This window comes from Malania oleifera, chromosome 5 (assembly GCF_029873635.1).
Source record: "Malania oleifera isolate guangnan ecotype guangnan chromosome 5, ASM2987363v1, whole genome shotgun sequence".
Taxonomy (NCBI): domain Eukaryota; kingdom Viridiplantae; phylum Streptophyta; class Magnoliopsida; order Santalales; family Ximeniaceae; genus Malania; species Malania oleifera.
In genome coordinates, this window is record NC_080421.1 from 64,682,089 (window position 1) to 64,704,986 (window position 22,898).

At 36.2% G+C, this 22,898-nt stretch overlaps 1 protein-coding gene across 2 annotated transcripts in view; it reads right to left on the reverse strand.

Moving 5' to 3' along the window:
• Positions 1–688: 688 nt before the first annotated feature.
• LOC131155745 (monocopper oxidase-like protein SKU5) overlaps positions 689–22,898 on the reverse strand; it is a 53,911-nt gene continuing 31,701 nt past the window's right edge. Inside the window, exons 8-9 of one of the 2 annotated variants that reach the window (XM_058109121.1) lie at positions 1,483–1,682; positions 689–1,150 (exon numbers count right to left, since the gene is read on the reverse strand). In XM_058109121.1, the coding sequence (XP_057965104.1) occupies positions 1,042–1,150; positions 1,483–1,682 (309 nt within the window). In that variant the 3' untranslated portion in view covers positions 689–1,041. Of the gene's footprint in view, positions 1,151–1,482; positions 1,683–19,478; positions 19,677–22,898 lie in introns of those variants that run through there. The other variant, XM_058109122.1, reaches the window with a different exon arrangement.

The window sequence follows — 22,898 nt, forward strand, 5'->3', positions numbered from 1 at the left end:
ATGGACGGCTCAACACAATATTTTTCTTCACACATAGCCGCAACATACCTTTTTCTCTCACTGTTGCGGCGCCTCAACTATTTTTTTTTTCTGTGGGGGGCGGCACTCCACACTGCCGCACATTTAATTTGCACTACTGGGCTTCTTTTCTTTTTTTTTTTTGTTCACTGATGTGGGCTGGACCCAACAACAGGTACCAGTTGTATCAAAACAAATCAAACTAAAAATCATTAATTTAATTATTAGATCAGTTTATTCATTAAAACAAAAGGAGGTTTGCAAGAAAAACTCATCAAATCAGCTTTATTCATTTATTTTGTTTTAGAAAGGGAGTTTTTCAAAACAGATTAAGAGAAGGCACTAGTTCATGAGCCTTATTCTCCTTGTTCTTCTTTTTAAAGGAGATTCTTTAAGGCATTAGTTCTAAATCATGAACCTTATTCTTCATTTTATTTTATTTTAAAGGAGATTCTTTAAAGCATTAGTTCACATCCCTATTCCACATTTATTCTCTCTCTCTCTCTCTCTCTCTCTCACACACACACACACACTAAAACGAGTAGGAAATTGGAAAATCCACTCTTCTCACAAGAAACTATCAGAGGCTTAAAAGCAATTATCAAGCATCCACCTGACATCATTATGGTCTCTCCATTATGAAGTCATTTCCTTAGGATGATCACTGAAATTTGTACTCATTAACAACAAAGCTTTTCCATTCCGATCAGGACTTCTAGATAGTCATGAAATCTCCTCCTTCACCTCTTCTTATGCAACTGTTTCAGAACAATGACCCAAAATTGTTTACAGTCAAAATGATACATATTACATGCAATGATACACCAAACAGCTACAAATGGTACATACTCCAACCAGCAACATGAATACCCTCCCTTCCATGATCCATATCTTGTGGAATAAGTGAAGCCAACATCCTCCAGCCCCAACTTCCCCAAGACAAAAGAACACGTGGAAACCCGATGCGTTATCCCAAAAAAAAAAAAAGAAGTGAAGTGTGCTGCAACATCTGCTGCAATTTGTTTACCCCATGGAAGTTCCAATCAAAGTTAAGAGAACTGCAATCAACGCTTCTCTAAATGCACCAGCAGCAGATGGCGCACTAGAATATTTAACCCTCTGAGACTGATCTCTGCAGTAGAGGTAGAAACAAATGAGCAAGTTTGGAATGCAGGAGCATTATGAATTTATTCCAAATAAAAGCAAGCATTCACAACTTATTTTTATGGAAACTAGTTGCAGGGAGAACTTTTATACAGATTTCTGCCAGAGTTCAGATATATGGTACAAGTTCTCACGACATACCAAAAATTGCACATGAGATAAGAGATAACGAGGAAAAATCTTCTGAGTTTGTAACATAAATTTTAAATTTTGAACATTTCCCTAAACTTAATTTCCATGGTAAGACAAGTATGTTAACAAAGGAATTACGAAGTGTGGTAGAATTTTAGAACATCTTACTTCTGCAAAGACGAGAGTAAGCCACAAAAGATGCCATTTTCAGGGAAAGGAAGCTCAGTGTTATCCTTGTTCTCTGGATTAACCACGTTCACATAAACTTCTTGCCCCAGATACCAGGAGTTGAGATTCTCTGCACGGAGGTTCCAAATTCCAACATTGTCAAGAGAAACTAAAATTGCCGTCCAAGCTCCAGGAAATACCTGCAGTCAGGTGAGAAAAAGGTAGCAAGTTAAACACCATTACCTAAAGAAACCAGCACAATATTTGGTTCAGTTGCATCTGCCTGTTTGCATAAATAATTGTGGGGAATCAACTCAAGGAACACAATTGCAAACTGTGGCTGGAGGGATTAACCTAGTAAATTAAAAGAAAATTGAACCATTTTGCTACAGTAAATTATATAATGACAGGCCGAGAGAGCTCAATCTAGTGATGAAGCTTATGAGATCAAATTGAGATTACCACGACTTTCTCATCCAGATGCATATAATAAATCTGTACTTCAATTTAAAAGCAGAACTTATTTTCTCAAGCTGCAGCATACAAATTGAAGATTTTTTATTGAATCAATTCCCACATTGCAGAAAAGAGTTTACTGGAACAACTGAAGCTCCAGAATTTGATACTTAATGTATTATTTTCTAATTAAATAAGGCACAGAGCAAGCCTTCAGTCAAAATGAGTCGAATCAATGTCTTGAGATTATAAAATGAGAAACGTTTAGCTTAGATGAAGGCTTAGTTTGATCCCCCTGTATCTTATTAAAATTGTCTTTTAAAAAGGAGCTGTAGAAAAGGAGTTTATTGATATTATTTTAAAAATGTTTGACCCCCCCTGTGAAAAATGAGCTATTAGAAAGAAAAGCTGGCTTTAAGCGTTTATAAAAAAAAAGTTTTAAGGTGCCTAAAAATATTTAAAATGGCTAATATGGATATGTATTTTTAGGAAATATAATTAATGCTTTGATAGTTACGTGATATTTGAAGAACATTAAGGACAACAATGAAATAGAATATTTTGTTGGAGAAAAATCTAGCTTTTAGCTTTTAAAAGATTCAAATCTGTAACTTTTAAAAGCTCGCCAAAAAAGCTAAAAGATTGCTTTTAAAAGTTAGAAAAGCTGATTACCAAACACGTTAAACCCAACTTTTGCTTTTAAAATGGGGCAAAAAAAGGGCGTTACAAAGTCACCCTAGTTATCCAAGTGGTTGCTTAACATGGTTTGAGATCTTCATTGACCTAAAAGTCTAGACTTTCAAATCTTGAGCATCCCATTATTATTACTAAATTTCAGCACGAGGTGAATGATAAGTTATGCTATGTCCAAGTTTCAAGCCCATAGATTAGGGGCTTCTTAGAAAATAAAACTTATTCTAGGCCCTCATCTAACAGATTAAGCTTTTATCCATTCACAGTTTATACATTAAAAAGGCTAACACTGCATTTGAGAGCAAGGATATCAATCAGGCCTTGGATTTGGATTTGGGTTGATTTGGACAAAGTTTAATACCATTTTCTATTATATCTTATCCAAATCCAAAACCTCTCCCAAACATAGGGTAAGAGTATTTAAAATATTAGCTATCTTGAACTAGTGAATTGTTTCTACAATTTAACCACACTAGCTATCCTATACTAGTAAAGTGTTTTAAAAATTTAACCACATTATAATTGGTGGAATGTTTTTGTGTCAATTGTTCAAAACTTGCTTTTCACAAGCTTCTTGTATCCACTAGATTAGCCAGGTAAACAGATTTAGTCATTTTCCCAAGTACTACATTGTTAGTCATTCACAATTTTTCTCTTTAAGATTAGGAGTATCCACTGCAACTAACTTAGCCAATTATACTTTGTGGGATTTTTCAGTCATTTAACCAGAAGCACAACACTTGGTGAAAGACTTAATTTAGCCAATTACATATATACTGTTGTTAAACTAGCGCATCCACAATATTAGCTACCATTAACTTCAAGGGAGTGATTCAGCAATTTAACTACACGCTGCATTTTCTAACCTTTACATTTTTATTTGGTACCACTTATTGCCAAGTACTGAATTTAGATTTTTTATTTTTTAAAGAAATAACCCCTGGTACTGCTGTGCACCTGTTGTAGCTTATTGGGGTGGGTTTTATGGCCCCTACAGAGAGAGCTTCAACTGATACTGCTAATGTACAGATCACAACCATTAAATTGGTTGGATCCTCCAACTACTTACTACGGCCGTAGGCAGTGCTTGTGTATATTAATGTGAAGGGGAAGTCCAAATATTTTTGCATTCTCCTCAGTCTCCAGACTCCAAGGATGATGGTCAGGTGAAAGAGAATGACATATTGCTTGTCTGGTTGTTGAATAGCATGGAGCCACGAAAAGCTACAAACAAGATGTTTTATAGAACAGCCAAGACCATACTGTATGATCTCCATGAAAGCTTATGACAAGATGAAAACCAAATTCGTGTTTTTGACCCATATGTGAAGTTTTTCAAATATGACCAAAATAAGCCCATTAGTGAGTATTATGGCACTCTGAAAAGAATGTGGACATTTATCAACCAGTTAGTTCCGACATTGAGATGATTAAGAGGCAAAGGGCCCATGGCTGCCAAATTTTTGGCTGGCTTGAGTCGAGCTTCAAGCCATCTGTTATCAAATTCTTGCTGCTGAATCCATTCCATCTATGAAGCATATGCTAAAATCCAATAGATCACCAAAAATGGCTCTGAGTCTTCTTCTCAGGCTTCTTCACGTGATAGTTCAGCCATGGTTAGCAGTACATTCAACCGTGATGGGGATATTGTTAGCAAATGAGGGGCGCATGAGGACAAGGATGAAGAGGTTTGGATGGTGATTGTGGTGCGGGTAGTGTGTCATGATGAGGAGTTCGTTGTGTCAATTCTCACATTTGCAACATTGTGGCAAGGGCAATCACTCTATTGATCAGTGTTGGGATCTCCATGGGGAACCAACTAAGGCCAATTGGTCTCTTGTAGAGAGTGATCTATAGGTGACACTTCCAGTACACCTAGCCACTCCACTGAGTGGAGTACATCATCTACCATGATGTAAGAGGAGTATAACAATCTTGTTTGGATGGACCAACAACTTCAAATCCAGTCTTCTACATTTAGTGGTATGGCGGCTCATTTAGGTGTAATCATGCTTCTTGCCTCTTCATCATCCTCACCATGGGTTATTGACTATGGTGCCTCCTCTCATATGGTAAGGTAGTCCTAATTTATTTCAATCCATTAAACCACTACTTTACACCCCCAAGGTTACTCTTGTTGATGGTTTAGTTACATTGGCGTCTAGTTTGTCAATTGGATTGAATACCACTCTCTGTGAGGGTTCTCGTATTATATAGCAAATAGAAATGTCAGTTACAAGGCCAAAAATCAGCAATTACAGCCATCTAGGAGACTAAATAAAGCAATAACAATCAGCCTATTAATTACATAATATCAACTACAATCAGCCTACTAATCATAGAATATTTACAGCAATAATATAAAATCATGCCATAATTAGAGAGACTAATTATGGCATCGTATACGACTGACATCCCCCCTCAAATTGATGTTGGCCGATCCAAAAGCATCAATTTGCCCACAAGGAACTGATGGCGCTCTCGTGTCATAGCCTTTGTGAAGACGTTGCCTATCTAGAGGTGAGTAGAAATATAAGGCAGAGATATAATCCAAGTGTCCAAGGCTTCTCGAATAGAATGATAGTCTACTTCAATGTGCTTTGTACGCTTATGATAGACAAGATTAGCAGCTATTTGAATGACACTAGTATTATCAGCATGAAGAGGAGTAGAATCAGCCAGAAGCCCATGAAGCCAGACAATCTCAGAACATGCAATAGACATTGCTCGGTATTCGAATTCAATAGAGGGTTTAGAAACATGAGCTTGTTTCTTACTTTTCCAAGAGATCAAAGAATCACCAAGAAACATGCACCAACCCATGACAGACCTCCGAGTATCAGGACATCTGGCCCAATCCGCATCACTATAAGCAGCAAGGAGAGCCAGTTGGAAAGAACAACCCACGGCCAGGTGACCCCCAAAGATATCGAATAATATGGCAAACAACAACTAAATGAAGGTGGCAGGGAGTTTGCATAAACTGACTAACCTACTGGACAACGAAGGAAATATTAGGCCGAGTAATAGTCAAATTGTTCAAGCTCTATACCACACAATGGGATCAAAAAGAAGATCACCCTCCTCACTTCGATATTTCACATTGACCTCCATCGGAGTATTCACCGAAGGTGAATCCTGAAGACCGGCTAGCCCAATCAAATCCTGAGTATATTTGCCTTGATTCAAGAATATACTCGAAGAATCTGTGTGCACTTCCAAACCCAAAAAATACGTAAGAGGACCAAGATCTTTCATATGAAAAGAAGCCTGAAGATCCTGCTTAAGATTATCAATCAAGTTGGAGTCGGTGCCAGTAATGACAATATCATCCACATATACAAGTAAGAGAACGAAACAAGTCAGAGTCTTGCACAGAAACAAAAAATAGCAATATTGGCATTGAACAAAGGAGAGACGAAGCAAAGTAGACCTGAATTTTTCAAACCACGCCCGGGGAGCCTGTTTTACGCCATGGAGAGATCACTTTAACTTACATACCACGGAAGATGGAGAAGAAAACAAACCCCGAGGCGAACTCATGTAAATATCCTCTTTGAGATCACCATGAAGAAAAGCATTTTTTACGTCCTTCTGGTGAAGTGGCCAGCCTTGGGAGGCAGCAATCGAAAGAATCGTAGCACTATAGTCATCTTTGCCACAGAAGCAAATGTCTCCTCATAGTCCACTCCATATTCTTGCATGTTTCCAAGTGCAACTAAGCGTGCCTTGTACCTGTCTAGAATCCCATCAGAGCGGAGCTCAACCAAGAAAACCCATTTACAACCAATGGCTTTAACAGTAAAGGGGCAAGGAACAATATCCCAGGTATGATTGTCCTAGAGAACCTGAAGTTCGTCATTCATCGCCTTTGGCCAACATTCACGTTTAACAGCCTCTGAAAAGCATGTAGGAATGGAAATAGACGGCAAAGTAGTGTTAAAAGAAGTGTGGTAATCATCATACCAATCAGGAGGGATGTGATACCCCGGTAGATCGTCGAGGACCAGGCTTAGGAGGCATGGGAGAATTGATTGGACTTTTCTCGAATGTCAAGTCAATCTCAGGAGAAGTCATCAGAACAGTTTCAGATGAAGGGTCAATCTCGAGAAGAGGCAGATTTGGTCGACGTCGAGTATACACAAGTTCGGGTTTGAACCAATCAGGAAGAGATGGCAATTCATCAAAACAAGGTAGAATACTAATCTCAGGCAACGACTCAACATGTGTAGGAAAGAAACATTGATTCTCAAAGAAAACAACATTACGAGATATACGAAATTTGTTAACACAAGAATCATAGCAAACATAACCTTTGTGGGAAATACTATAACCCATAAAGGCACATTTAACAGACTGAGCAAAGAGTTTGTGACGTTCATGATGAGGTAAATGAACAAAGCAAACACATCCAAAAATATGCAGATTAAGATACTTAGGATGTTGATGGTACAAACGGTAATAAGGAGAATCAAAATTCAAGATCTGAGAGGGCAGTCTATTAATTAAGTATACTGCAGTAGATAATGCTTCAACCCAGAAATTAGACGGGACGAATGATTCAAGCAATAAGGTGCGAACAACATCCAAGAGGTGTCGGTTCTTTTGTTCTGCCACCCCATTTTGTTAAGGAGTATAAGGACAAGTACGCTGAGAGAAAATTCCTTTGTGATGTAAGAAATCATGAAACTCATGGGACATGTACTCTCCACCAAAATCAGACCTCAACATCTTAATACATGTAGAAAATTGGTTCTCAATATATGCAACAAAGTTCTGAAAGACATATAGGACCTTAGATTTGGCCCAAAGAAAACAAACCCAAGTATACTGACTGAAATCATCTATGAATGTCACAAAATATTTATATCAAGCATGAGAAATTATAGAAGAAATGCCCCCACACATCACCATGCACAATATCAAAGTATTTTGCCGCACGACTACCATGAGAAGGAAACGACAGTCTTACTCTTACCAAGTTTGCATGCAGAACAATCAAATGACAAGTGTTTAGAAACATGTTCTTTTTTGCCTAACAAACCAAAATTTAACACACGAGACAACACAATAGAGTTTGGATGACCCAAACGCTTATGCCATACTTCACTCGAAGTATCAACTGTCATACAAGCCAAAGATAAACTACTATAAATAGAAAACTACAATGGAAAGAGTTTGCCAACTTTAGGCCCCTTTGCGAGTATTTTCCCCAACACATGATCCTACACAAGACAACCATCATGAGAAAAATGGACATCACAGTTTTTCTCAGCTAACTGGCCAACAGAAATAAGATTATTAGACAGTTCAGGAGATACATAAACATCTTTGAATGAAGGATTGATATCTCCTATTTCATTAATAGCTAAATGACTCCCATTAGCTACCTGAATTTGTGACGAACCATGATATGGACAAACATTGCACAACGCATTAGATGATTTGGTCATATGATTGGATGCAGCATAATCAATAAGCCAAGACTTATGCGAAGTATTACCTTGAAGCCCCAAGGCGGAGAAAGCTGACATAATCATTTTCTGGACCATTTTAAGGGTGAGACTAGAGGATCCAGCGGCAGACGATGAAGCTGAGGACATCCCTGGAGCATAAGAAGTGTTCACTATAGCCTAATAAGCAGTGGAGTGATGATTTGGAGGTCGAGTGGGACATTCTCTGATAAAGTGGCCTTGTTTCTTACAATAGTTGCACACTTTCTTTGCACAGTTGGCGGCAATATGACCATACTCCTTGTAGCCAAAACACTGAACCTTGTGCATATCCTTACCCTTCCCTCTCTCGTATGCTGCATAGGCAACGGGATTCAGTTTAGCATCCCATTGGAACTCAGCCTGTGTGAGAAGGCACTACTCCTCGTGAAGTAATTCTCCAAAACAAGCATCCAAAGATGGTGAAGGATCTCGGTTCATTAAATTTGAGCAAGTAGCCTCAAATTTAGGGCGCAATTTTGAAAACAAAATATAATTTCTATATTTCTTGAATTTTGCATTTTCTGTACATCTCAATCTTACATTATATAGTACAATCACCTATTCTAAACAAGGAAATAATCCCCCTACATAATAATATAAAATCTCCTACATTTACCCAGTTTCCTAATTTATTCATTATTCACAAAGATACTTGGGATTTTAACACTCCCCCTCAAGTTGGATCATAGATATTAATCATCTCTAACTTGCTAATGAGATCATCAAAGTTCTGTCGTGCCAACCCTTTAGTAAAGATATCTGCAGTTTGTTCCTTGATAGGTACATAAGTCGTACAGATAGCTCCTTCTTCAACTTTTTCTTTGATAAAGTGTCGGTCCACTTTCACATGTTTAGTCTTGTCATGTTGAACTGGATTGAGAGAGATACTGAAAGCTGCTTTGTTGTCACAATAGAGTTTGATAGGAAATTTTACCAGGACCTATAGTTCTTCCAAGAGCTTCCGTAACCACAGTCCTTCACATATTCCTTGAGCAACTGCCCTAAACTCAACTTCGGCACTACTACGAGCCACTACATTCAGTTTCTTACTTCTCCAAGTTACCAGATTTCCCCAGACAAATGTGCAATAACCGGTGGTGGACCTTCTATCTTCCACTGATCCTGCCCAATCTACATCTGTAAAGATCTCTACTTCCTTGCTTTCACATTTCTTGAAGAAGAGTCCTTTGCCCGGGGAGCCCTTGAGATATCGAAGGATCTTGTACACAGCATCTAAATGAGCTTCTTTTGGTGAATGCATGTGTTGGCTTACCACACTAACTGCAAATGCAATATCTGGTCTAGTATGTGATAGGTAGATTAGCTTACCAACCCATCTCTGATACCTCTCCTTTTTAACTGGTATTCCACGGTCTTCAACCCTCTTTACTGCTTCAATCAGGGTTTCACTAAGTTTGCATCCAAGCATGCCAGTTTCAATTAGGAGATGACTAATATACTTTCGCTAAGAGACACTAATACCCTTTTTTGTTCTAGCAACTTCTATGCCCAAAAAGTACCACATTTGTCCCAAGTCTTTAACTTCAAATTCAGTAGCTAGAACTCTCTTCAATCTTTCCATTTCTACTGTATCATCCCCAGTTAGGATTATATTAGCAACATACACTATTAGAATTATTCTCTTACCCCTTTCAGACTGTTGAAAGAACAGGGTGTGATCTAATTGCCCTTGTCGATATCTTTGGTTCTTTATTACTTTTGCAAATCTATCGAACCATGCTCTGGGAGATTGTTTGAGTCCATACAAGGACTTCTTGAGTTTACACATTATGTTTTCTTCACCTTTCCTACTGAAGCATGGCGGCATAGTCATGTAGACTTCTTCTTCTAACTCTCCATTTAGAAATGCATTCTTAATGTCAAGTTGTTGTAGTGGCCAATCTAAGTTGGCTGCCAAGGACAAGAGAACCCAAACTGTATTCAAGTTTGCCACTGGTGCGATGCAAATGTCTCTATATAGTCAATGCCATAAGTTTGTGTAAATCCTTTTGCAACAAGTCTGACTTTATATCGTTTAACTATCCCATCAGATTTATATTTCACTATGAAGACCCATTTACAGCCAACTGGCTTCTTCCCTCTCGGAAAATTCATTACATCCCAAGTTCCATTTTTTTCCAAAACCCACATTTCCTCCATGACCGCCTCCCTCCATTTAGGTATTTCCAGAGCTTCCTAAATATTCTTTGGAATTCTCATCCTGTCATGGTTAGAGGCAAAAGCACGATATCCTGTAGACAAGCTTTTATAAGACATGTATTTAGACCAAGGATATTGAGTACATAACCTGGCTTGTTTTCTTATTACAATAGGTAAATTGATGTCATCAAGTATAAGATTATAAGAAGAGAGCTCATGACTATCTATTACCAAATCAGGATTAGGCGTGGACTCATGGTTGTTCGGAGCCATCATCGGTTCCAACGCTCTTGGTGCCTCAGGTATGAGATTCTCCCTGTTCTTTGTGTTCGCCTTTCTTGAGTAAACGAGTATGTCTGCGCTGTTTTGCTTTCCTGCATCTTCCCCTGAGGTTAAGTGTTCTTTTGTGTTCGATAGGTTAGGAAGTGATGCAATGGAAGGTTCAATAGATGAGTCAGGGAATGAAGCAATGGGAGGCTTAATAGATGGCAAAGATTCAGTAGTAAAGGAGTCAAAGAACCAATCTTCACTCCATTTTTCCCCCTGAAGAGAGGTCTTTGGGAAATAAGGAGTGGTTTCAAAGGATGTGACATCAAGGCTAACAAACATCCTTTTTGAGACAGGGTCATAGCATTTGTAGCCTTTCTAGATAAGGGAGTTGTTGGCCTTACAAGGTTTAACATCTTGTTTTGATGCTAAGAAACAAATAGAACCTAACATGCTTTATTTAAGTGATGTATTTGCAAGACTCAATGATGAATGCAAGGTTAAAGAATTCATGAACGCTTATATTTCAAAGAAGGATGATTTATATCAAGCTTGGAGCATGGATTTAAAGATAAAACTTGAAGATCATGAGAGCATGAGGATTAAAGAGAACTTGATGAAAGCTTAAAGAAAGATGAAGCAAGCATAAAGACCTCAAGGAATTCAAGAATTGAAAATTTGAAAGAGTCTATAGGAAATTTCATGTAAGTAATTTAAATAATTTAAATATGGATAAAAGAAGCACTTAGGTTAATTTATTAGACCTAAATACATTTTAACATACTTGGAAAATATTTTTATAAGGTCAAAAATTATTTCAAAAAGGTTAGAATCATTTTTGGAATGAAAAGCATCAAAAAAAGGATTTTCAAAATGCTGTTAATTTTTCTACATCTGCATTGAGGTGTATTTTTCTCTATCAAATACTCTTTATTTTAAAAAGTGTTCAACATGAAAGTTGTAGAATTTTTTCTTACCTTTCATTTGACACCAAGATCATCAAATTTGGAGTTACACAGAAAAAGTTATGACTGAAAAACAGAAGGGTATTCGAAACTGACAGCAACCAGTAGACTGCCTGAACCAGGACAAACGCCTGGGTGGTCAAGCCAGGCAACTGCCACCCTACTGCCCCTGCTGCTCCTTTAAAAATAACATGGCAGGCGACTGCCAAATTGGGGCAGGTGACTGCCACGAACAAATTTTAAAAAAAAAAACCTCAACGGAAACATTTTTTAAATGGTTTACTTGGGGCTCAAACTTTGTGAAAACTTGGGGGCTATCCAAGTCACTTGGGGACCAAGTTACATACCTTTTAAAGTCTATAAACAAACCTCAAAGATCATTGAATTAATGTACCAAGAATTCAAATTCAGCAAAAATTCAAAATCTCTCTCAATTGCTCTCAAATTCTCAAGGCTCTCTCTTGCTCTCAACTTGCATTAATTCAACTAAGTTTTTGCTGATCTTCTTCCACCAGAATTGTACTACAAATTCTAAATCTTTCAATCATTGAAAGAATTAATCGGTGATATACTTCATTGAGCTTCAAGTTAATTTCCATATTGTTATTTACTTTGAAGTATATTATAGTTCTAAATTGTTGTACTAATCAGCTCTTTGAGGAGCAAATTATTTGTACACATCTATTTGATCTTTATCTTGTAGATTGACGATTCCAAGAGTTGTTTGGATCGTTGCCTAAACAAGGGGATATTGCTTAGAGAGGCGAGCTCTAGCCTAGTTAAGAAGTGACCGAACGAGGGGATATCGTTTGGAGAAGGCGGGCTCTAACCTTAACCAAGGAGTGTTGTAAAAGTATTGTTCCGCCCGTCAAAGGAACAGGTTTAGTGAATCCTTTGGTGGTTTGCCAAAGGCGAGAATGTAGGCTAGATATTAGCCGAACCTCGTAAAAATCTCCGTCTCACTCTTTCTTTCCCTACTCTTTATTTTCAGTACATATTTAAATTGCGTGGATGGTTTAAATTGAAAATCATATATACTACGTATATTTGGGAATCAAGTAAACTTAAAATTTAATTTTGATTTGGGTTGCGAAAACCGAAAGGGAGTACGTTGGTTAAACCATATATTGCGGAAACCATACGGGAGTACGTTACTTGGTTAACATCCCAAGGATAAATTAACTGAGAGTTTAGTTGAGTTATGAATATTGAGAAGAGTGTAGATATTGTGTTAATTGGATTTTATATTACATATCATATTAAGCTAATCAATTAATACAAGGCTTCACATCAGCAAACACAAAAAGGCTTAATTCAAATTTATATCTAGGACTGACAACAAAAGCTGAAAGTTGAATTTAATATATTAATATATTGTGGCTGAATGGTTTAAAGTTTGGATTGTGTTTGTATTCCAAAGAGTGCCGAATCTTGCAAATCTAAATAGTGCTGAAGTTAAACTTGTACTTGGCAAATTGTGGTTGATTGATTACTTGAAAGATTGAATAGTTGTGTGGTTGTGGATTAAATAAAGAAACTAAGTTCTTGTGTGATTGGTAAATTAAACAAACAAGTCTAAAATTGATTAATCAAGAAAAAGTCCTTATAGGAATTAAAAGAAAATTTTAAAATCCAATTCACCCACCCTCTTAAGACTACTCCTCGCTTATCAATTGGTATCAGAGCGGGGTTATAGAAAATCTTAATTAGTACCTATAAAAAGATCTACAGGGCTAACTTAGGCATAGCTCCCTTTGGAGAGGGACAATCTTCAACTAGGCCACCAATCTTTTGTGGTTTGACCTATACCTTCTAGAAAAAGAGAATGCAAATATATCTTCAAATTATGAATTGGAAAGTTTGGGAGGTTGTTATAGATGGTGACCAAATTCCCACTAAGATAGTTGATGGAAAACAAATCCCTTGGGACAGAATTGATATGACAGACTTAGACTATAAGATGCTGCAAGTGAATTCTAGTGCTATGAATACTCTATATTGTGTTTTAGATGCCAATGAATTTAATAGAATAATGGCTTGCAAATCAACTAAGGAGATATGGGACAAATTAGAAGTAACATATGAAGGCACTATAGATGTTAGGGATAATAGGATCGGTATGCTTACAAGTGAATATGAAGCATTTAAAATGAACCCGGATGAATCCATAACTAATATGTTTACTAGGTTCACTCACATAATCAATTCCCTAAATGCACTAGGAAAAACCTACACTACTTATGAGATGATAAGGAAAATTCTTAGAGGGCTGCCACCTAAATGGGAACCAAAAGCCACTACCATAACGGAAGGAAGAAATCTGAAAACCACTTCCTTAGATGAGCTTATAGGTTTTTTACTCACATATGAAATGACAATGAATGAAAAGAGTGGTAAAACCAAAGCCCAAGACACAATAGTCTTCAAAGCCTCAAAAGAGTGCTCAAGTGTTGAAGAAGAAATGGATGAAGATGAAGTAGCCTTTATATCTAAAAAGCTAGCAAAAATTCTAAGAAGGAAAAATAAATTCAAAAGAAAATCCAAATTTGAATCAGATGAAGAAGAAGAAGAAGTTAGCAAGAAATCAAAGAATAAAACTCCTATGTGTTAGAATTGCAACAAAACTGGACATATTAAACCAGAATGTCCACTACTAAAGAAAGAATCTAAGAAGAAAAAGAAAAAGGTCATGAAAGCCACTACTTGGAACATGATGAGTACAAGTAGTTCGGAGAATGAATCAAGTGACCAAAAGGTTGCTTATACGTGCTTTATGGCTTGGGACAACGAGGAAAGCTCCTCATCTAAATCTTTAAACAATTCTTGTAATGACGAATCCGATGATGAGAGCATGTCATCTTATTAAGAACTTCAAAATGATTTATTCAAAGCTCATAAGATGCTAATTAAAGTAACTAAACAAAATACTTCATTGAAAAATATGAATGAAGGAATAATGAAAGAGTTAGAATTCCTTAAGGCTGCAGAAAGAGAAAAGGATTCTAGAATCAAGAAATAGAAAGTAAGAATGAAGTTATGACAAAGGAGTTAGAAGCTAAAAATCTTGCTAAAAATGAAAAAGATACAAAAATTAAAGAACTAGAAAGCAAGAATGAAAAGATGATAGAAGACCTTCGATCCCTATCCTCTATAGAATATAAGAAAGATATATATATTTGTGAATTAGTGGATAAGATAAAAAAAACTATCTCTAGAATTAGAAAAATCACTAAAGAAGGTTGACAACAAGAAAGAGATAGAGTTAAATGATCTCAAAAATCAGATTAAAGATAAAGAAAAGATCATTTATAACTTTACAAAAGGAAAAACAAACTTTGACAAAATGGTAGGCTCCCAAATAATGTCTCTAAACAAAGAAGGCATTGGATTTAATGGAATTGAAAAATAAAAAGAAAAGGAATCTTTACATGGGTTATTTCTCAAGAGCCTCCAAAGATAATGTAAGCACATCCCTAAATGCTTACACTAACACCATATGCTATCAATGTAAGAAAAAGGGGCATATAATGTTTGAGTGTCCACTTAAGAGAAAAGGTATGAAAACTAAACAAATATGGAGAGTTAAAGAAACATTCTTTATGAAACCAACCGGACCCAAGAAAGTATGGGTACCAAGATGATAGACTAGTTCGTACATGAAAAACTCCATGGATTAAATCATTCCCTTTTAAAATTGAGAAAGTAACTTAATTCATGATCAACAAACAAACTAGTTAAAATAGAAAAACTTAAAAGAGTTTAAGACAAATTTGAGAATGAATGACTATATGAGATGCTATATGCTTACATGCCTATATGATATGCTACATGATATGCTTGACTTATATTGAAAATTTTTGGCTCACTATGTTGAAAATTTGAGCATGAGATTATTGAGCATAAGCATGAATTCTGATATGAGATTAATTCTTGATCATGCATGCTATTGATGAATTACATAGATAGACTTACTGCTCTTTATATTGGTATCCATGAGCTATGCATGATGAGATAATGGCTTTTGTATCTATAAAATACTTTGGTATCCATGAGTTGTGTATAATGTGATAATGACTTTGGTATCTATAAAGTCTTGGGTATCCATGAATATTTTTGGTATCACATTTTAAAAATTTTAATTGGTATCATAATTTAAAAGGCTCAATTGGTATCACAAATCGATATTTAAGAATGACAAGCATAATTGAACTCATGAGCATGGTGTGACATTGATGATATTAGCATGATATTGATATTTGATACATGATGTGAATCAATGTTTTGAAACATAGGATGATAAAAGCTTAATTGATAACAAAACTGAATGTATTAAATTCAGGGGGAGTGTTATGTCATATTACTTATATTATGATTGTTTTCCTACTAATCAATTCAGAGAATTTTCAATTGGTATCATGAATTAAATTTTCAATTGGTATCAATTCTCAATTGGTATCATGAATTTTAAATAGATATCATGAATTCAATTTTAAATCGGTATCATAAAATTAACAATTGAAATCTTGAATATTGTCTAAAGAAAAAAGTTGTTAGTAATGAAATTACAACTCATATACTTGAATGTTATAACACACTACACATGCTATATTTAAAAATAATAAATTGAGTGTGTTCATATGTTTGATATGCATGTTTGATGATATGCTCAACATGTGATTTTACTTGAACTTCATCATTTTTTTTCCTTTTTGATGGATGTCAAAAGGGGGAGAAGTTTTTAAAGCAAAAATTAAGCATAGTTTGCAAATTGCAAAAACTGAGCATGAACATAATATATATCAAAAGGAGGAGTATTTGATAGTGATGAGCATGATTGTAAAAGAGGTTTTGAAATTAATATTGATCTTACAAATATTGTTAAGATGATGCTTATTGAAAGGGAGAGTCTTTTTAAGGCTCACTCCAATTTTTGCTTCTTGTTTGTCATCATCAAAAAGGGAGAGATTGTTGGCCTTACAAGGCTTAACATCTTGTTTTGATACTAACAAACAAGTAGAACTTAACATGCTTTATTTAAGTGATGTATTTTCAAGACTCAATGATGAATGCAAGGTTAAAGAATTCATGAAAGCTTATATTTCAAAGAAGGATGATTTATATCAAGCTTGAAGCATGGATTCAAAAATGGATTTAAACATAAAGCTTAAAGTTCATGAGAGCATGAGGATTAAAAAGAACTTGATGAAAGCTTAAAGAAAGATGAAGCAAGCATAAAGACCTCAAGGTATTCAAGAATTGAAAATTTGAAAGAGTCTATAGGAAATTTCATGTAAGTACTTCAAATAATTTCAATATGGATACATGAACTCTTAGGTTAATTTATTGGACCTAAATACCTTTTAACATACTTGGAAAATATTTTTATAAGGTCAAAAATTATTTCAAAAAGGTTAGAATCATTTTTGGAATGAAAAGCATCAAAAAGAGGATTTTCAAAATGCTGTTAATTTTTCTACATCTGCATTAAGGTGTATTTTTCTCTATCAAAAACTCTTTATTTTAAAAATTATTCAACATGAAAGTTGTAGGATTTTCTCTTAGCTTTCATTTGACACCAAGATCATCAAATTTGGAGTTACACAGAAAAAGTTATGACCGAAAAACAGAAGGGTACTCAAAGCTGACAGCAACCAGTAGACTGCCTGAAACAGGACAGGCGCCTGGGTGGTCAAGCCAGGCGACTGGCTGTGTCCTGGCAGGCGACTGCCACCCTACTGCCCCTGCTGCTCCTTTAAAAATAACATGGCAAGCGACTGTTAGATTGGGACAGGCGACTGCCACGAACAGATTTTTTTTAAAAACCTCAACGGAAACATTTTTTAAATGGTTTGCTTGGGGCTCAAACTTTGTGAAAACTTGGGGGATACTCCAAGTCACTTGGGGACCAAGTTACATACCTTTTAAAGTCTATAAATAAGCCTCAAAGATCATTGAATCAATGTACCAAGAATTCAAATTCAGCAAAAATTCAAAATCTCTCTCAATTGCTCTCAAATTCTCAAGGCTCTCTCTTGCTCTCAACTTGCACGAATTTAACTAAGTTTTTGCTGATCTTCTTCCACCGGAATTGTGCTACAAATTCTAAATTTTTCAATCATTGAAAAAATTAATCGGTGATATACTTCATTGAGCTTCAAGCTAATTTCCATATTGTTATTTACTTTGAAGTATATTATAGTTCTGAATTGTTGTACTAATCAACTCTTTGAGGAGCAAATTATTTGTACACATCTATTTGATCTTTATCTTGTAGATTGACGATTCCAAGGGTTGTTTGGATCGTTGCCTAAGCAAAGGGATATTGCTTACAGAGGCGGGCTCTAGCCTAGTTAAGGAGTGACCGGACAAGGGGATATCATTTGGAGAAGACGGGCTCTAGCCTTAACCAAGGAGTGCTGTAAAGGTATTGTTCCGCTTGTCAAAGGAACAGGTCTAGTGAATCCTTTGGTGGTTTTCCAAAGGCAAGGACGTAGGCTGGGTATAAGCCGAACCTCATAAAAATCTCCGCCTCACTCTTTCTTTCCCTACTCTTTATTTTCAGTACATATTTAAATTGCGTGGATGGTTTAAATTGAAAATCATATATACTACGTATATTTGGGAATCAAGTAAACTTAAAATTTAATTTTGATTTGGGTTGCGAAAACCGAAAGGGAGTACGTTGGTTAAACCATATATTATGGAAACCATACGGGAGTACGTTACTTGGTTAACATCCCAAGGATAAATTAACTGAGAGTTTAGTTGAGTTATGAATATTGAGAAAAGTGTAGATATTGTGTTAATTGGATTTTATATTACATATCATATTAAGCTAATCAATTAATACAAGGCTTCACATCAGCAAACACAAAAAGGTTTAATTCAAATTTATATCCAGGGCTGACAACAAAAGCTGAAAGTTGAATTTAATATATTAATATATTGTGGCTAAATGGTTTAAAGTTTGGATTGTGTTTGTATTCCAAAGAGTGTTGAATCTTGCAAATCTAAATAGTGCTGAAGTTAAACTTGTACTTGGCAAATTGTGGTTGATTGATTACTTGAAAGATTGAATAGTTGTGTGGTTGTGGATTAAATAAAGAAACTAAGTTCTTGTGTGATTGGTAAATTAAACAAACAAGTCTAAAATTGATTAATCAAGAAAAAGTCCTTATAGGAATTAAAAGAAAGTTTTAAAATCCAATTCATCCACCCTCTTAAGACTATGCCTCGTTTTTCAGGAGTAACCAATGAAGAAACATTTAACAGCATAAGGATCCAACTTACCCCGATGGTGAGCATGAACATGAACAAAGGCAATATAGCCAAAGATTTTTAGCGGAAGATTGGAGGTCAGTCGAGCGGTAGGAAAATGTTCCTAGAATTTCTGGAGAGGAGTGGCAAAGGTAAGTACCCGACTCGGCATTCGATTAATGACATGGGTAGCTGTTAAGATGGCATCGCCCCAAAAATAGCTTTTCATGTTTATAGTGAGCATCAATGCCCGAGCTACTTCAAGTATATGTCTGTTTTTTCGTTCAGTAACCCCATTTTTTTTAGGGGTATCCACGCAAGAACTCTAATGAACAATCCCATTTTCTTGAAGATAAGTTCCCAGAATATCATAAAAATACTCTGTACCATTATTAGCACGTAAAATTTGAATGTGAGTCTGGAATTGTGTTTAAATCATTGAATGAAAACTAACAAAATGGAACGGACTTCAGTTTTATCTTAATAAGAAAACCCAACGAAGATGAGTATGGTCATCAATAAAAGTAACAAACTATTTCGTATGGGTGCGATTGAGGGATCTTGAGGGTCCCCACAAATCACTGTGAATCATAGTAAATGGGTGGGATGGTTTGTATATGGATGGTGGGAAAGAAGCACGCTGATGTTTTGCAAGTTCACGCACTTCACATTGAAACTCAGAAGACATTTTATTTGAACAAATAGACGGAAACAAACGTTTTAAATATTGAAAATTTGGGGGACCCATCCTAGAATGCCATAACAAAAGTTTACTATCTCTAGAAATAGTTGCAGAATCACAAATTGCAGTATTACATCATTCACTCAAGCTTGCCTCCTCAAAGTAGTAGAGTCCCTCATACTCCTTAGCAATGCCAATCGTCTTCCCCGATGATAGGTCCTGAAAAACACAATGAGATGAATCAAATTTAGCAGAGCAATTGGAGTCTTTTGTTAACTGGTTGATGGATAACAAATTGCAAGATAACTTAGGAACATGTAGGACATATTTTAAAAGTTACAGAGTCAGATATGCGAATACTTCCTTTACCGGCAACTAGTGATAGAGAACCATCTGCAATTTTGACTCTCAGATTTCGAGCATATGGTGAATAGGATGAAAACAATTGATAAGAACCAGTCATATGATCAGATGCACCCAAGTCAATTATCCATGGTGATTTGTAACAGGATATAGTATTTAAGGCTGACAAATAATTACCTTGATGAGCCAGAGAATCAGTGGAAGACTGACCCGATGTATGAATTGAGGAAAACATTTTATATAGCTAATCCATCTACTCTGGACTGAATATGCTACTAGGAGTGGTATTGTTATTTTTTTCGCCTTGTGACTTCTCAGTTGAATTATCAGTAGTTGCCTGATATCCACGATTTTTTTTATTTTGTCTCGGCTTCCAATCTACAAGCTTTTCGTGAATTTCCCAACAGGTATCTATGGAATGGCCAGGCTTGCGACAATGCTCGCACCATAATTTCCCCTTATGTGATTTTTGCCCAAATCCCATAGGGCCTTTTGAAATTAGGGCCGAAACTTCAGGCCCATTTGGTTTCGGATTTAGGGCAGATATTTCCGGCCCAATATGGCCCATAGGTGTCTTCAGCATCACCTTTCTTCTGCTCTCCTCGCACCTCACCTCTGCAAATACCTCTTAGGTCGATGGAAGGGGTTGTTGTCCAAGTATCCGTCCTAGCACATCATCCAGTTCACAGTTGAGGCCGTCCAAGAACTTGAAGACCCTTTCATTCTCGAGTCGTTTCTTGTAGCGGGTGCTGTCGCTGGAGCATTCCCACTCCTCCTCGACGCTCTGGTCGAGCTCTTGCCAAAGTTGTGTCATCTCCATGAAGTACTCAGTAACGTCTCTCTCACCTTGCCTCATCTGCCACAATCGAGTCTTTATCTCGAAGATTTGGGAGTAACTCTCAACATCGGAGTACGTCTCGCAAATGGTGTCCCATACATCCTTCGCCATTGGTAAGAATAGGCAGATTTTTCTGATTGAAGGCTTCATCGAATTTACAAGCCATGCAGTTACCACGGAATTTTCGGACTTCCATTTTTGCAGGGCTGCAACATTAGTTGAGGCGGGCTTCTTCCTCTCGCCGGTAAGATAACCTAACCTCCCTTTGCCTTCGATCACAAGTTTGATGGACTGAGCCCACTCACGGAAATTTTTTCAGTTCAATTTCTCCACCGAGAGTGGAAAGTTTGAGTTTTCTAGCCCATTCGAACCCACGATGGATGTGGCTTCAGAGTCGCCATCGAGATTTTCAGAGGGTCTTGAACCTCTACTATTGATGGTACTGTCGGCCATTGTTAGCTATGATACCATGAAAACAAAATATAATTTCTATATTTCTTGAATTCTACACTTTTTGTACATTGCAATCTTACATTATATAGTACAATCATCTATTCTAAACAAAGAAATAATCCCCCTATAGAATAATATAAAATCTCCTACATTTACCCACTTTCCTAATTTATTCATTATTCACAAAGATACTTGGGATTTTAACTAATTTCATCATAAATTTATCTCTCTTGCTCTGCTCATGAACAACTTGAACAGCAGAAAAAGATGCAGCAGGTACCTTCGCATAAACCACATTAGAAAAATCTCCCCATAAATTCTGAAAACCAGAAAAATACTCATGAATGGAGTTATTGCCTTGAGTGTAACTAGCTATCTTATATTCCAATTGAAATCGATGTGCAATATTATCCTAGTGATAAACCTTCAACAAGTACTCCCACATAGTCTTCATAATCTTATAGGCCCTTAAATTGAGCACAATAAGAGGATAAACCCACCCTAAAATCCAGGACATCACATGTGCATCTTTGACCTTCCACTTGGCCAACTCCTTAGGCTCCATAGGAGCTGGATCACTACCATCAATCTGGCCCCACAATTCTTTCCCCGTAACAAATAAACGAAACTGGAATTCCCAAGCAGAGTAATTTTTTCCAGTAAAATGTACCCCAAAGGAATCACTAGAAGACATGATGAAACCCAACAAAAAATTGGATCACAAAAAATAAAACCTTATCAACACCACCAAAGATTTGTGTGACGAAACAGAACACCAACAGCCACCAAAAATTCTGCAGCAAACAGAATCAAAACCCCAATCCCAACCCAACAGAAACAGCCAAATAGCAGTTTAACACCCACCGGAAAGAACCAAAAAAAAAATAGAACAACCCTAATTGAGATAAAGCTCTGATACCACGTCAATTGGATTGAATACCACTCTCTGTGAGGGTTCTCGTATTATATAGCAAATAGAAATGTCAGTTACAAGGCTGAAAATCAGCAATTACAGCCATCTAGGAGACTAAATAAAGCAATTACAATCAGTCTATTAATTACATAATATCAACTACAATCAGCCTACTAATCACAGAATATTTACAGCAATAATATAAAATCATGCCATAATTAGAGAGTCAGTTACAAGGCTGAAAATCAGCAATTACAGCCATCTAGGAGACTAAATAAAGCAATTACAATCAGTCTATTAATTACATAATATCAACTACAATCAGCCTACTAATCACAGAATATTTACAGCAATAATATAAAATCATGCCATAATTAGAGAGACTAATTATGGCATCGTATCTAACTGACATAGTTGTGGCAATATTCTTTCATTTCCCTCTATTCCTATATCTTATGTATTATATTATGCCTAGATTTTCCTTAAACTTGTTATCAATTAGTCAATAAACTAAATCTCATAATTGTTCTATCACCTTTCCTTCTCATTGTGTTATTCAAGATCTACAAACAAAGAAGAGGATTGATGAAAGGCTTGAGAAGGATAGTTTGTACTATTTCGATGGTGGTGGTGGTGGTAGATCCAATCTTTGGTATACAACTTCGTCAATTTCTATCCATAGCATTTCTTTGGATTATTGCATGCTCATTTAGGTCAACGATCGCTTCAAAAATAGAAATAATTTTTTTCTATGTTCAAGTCTATTTTTGTTTTGAGTGTTCTACATGTCAATTAGGAAAAGATACTAGGACATCTTTTCCATTTAGAGTTAAGTCTCGTAGTAAATCATTGTTTTCTCTTATTCATTCAGATA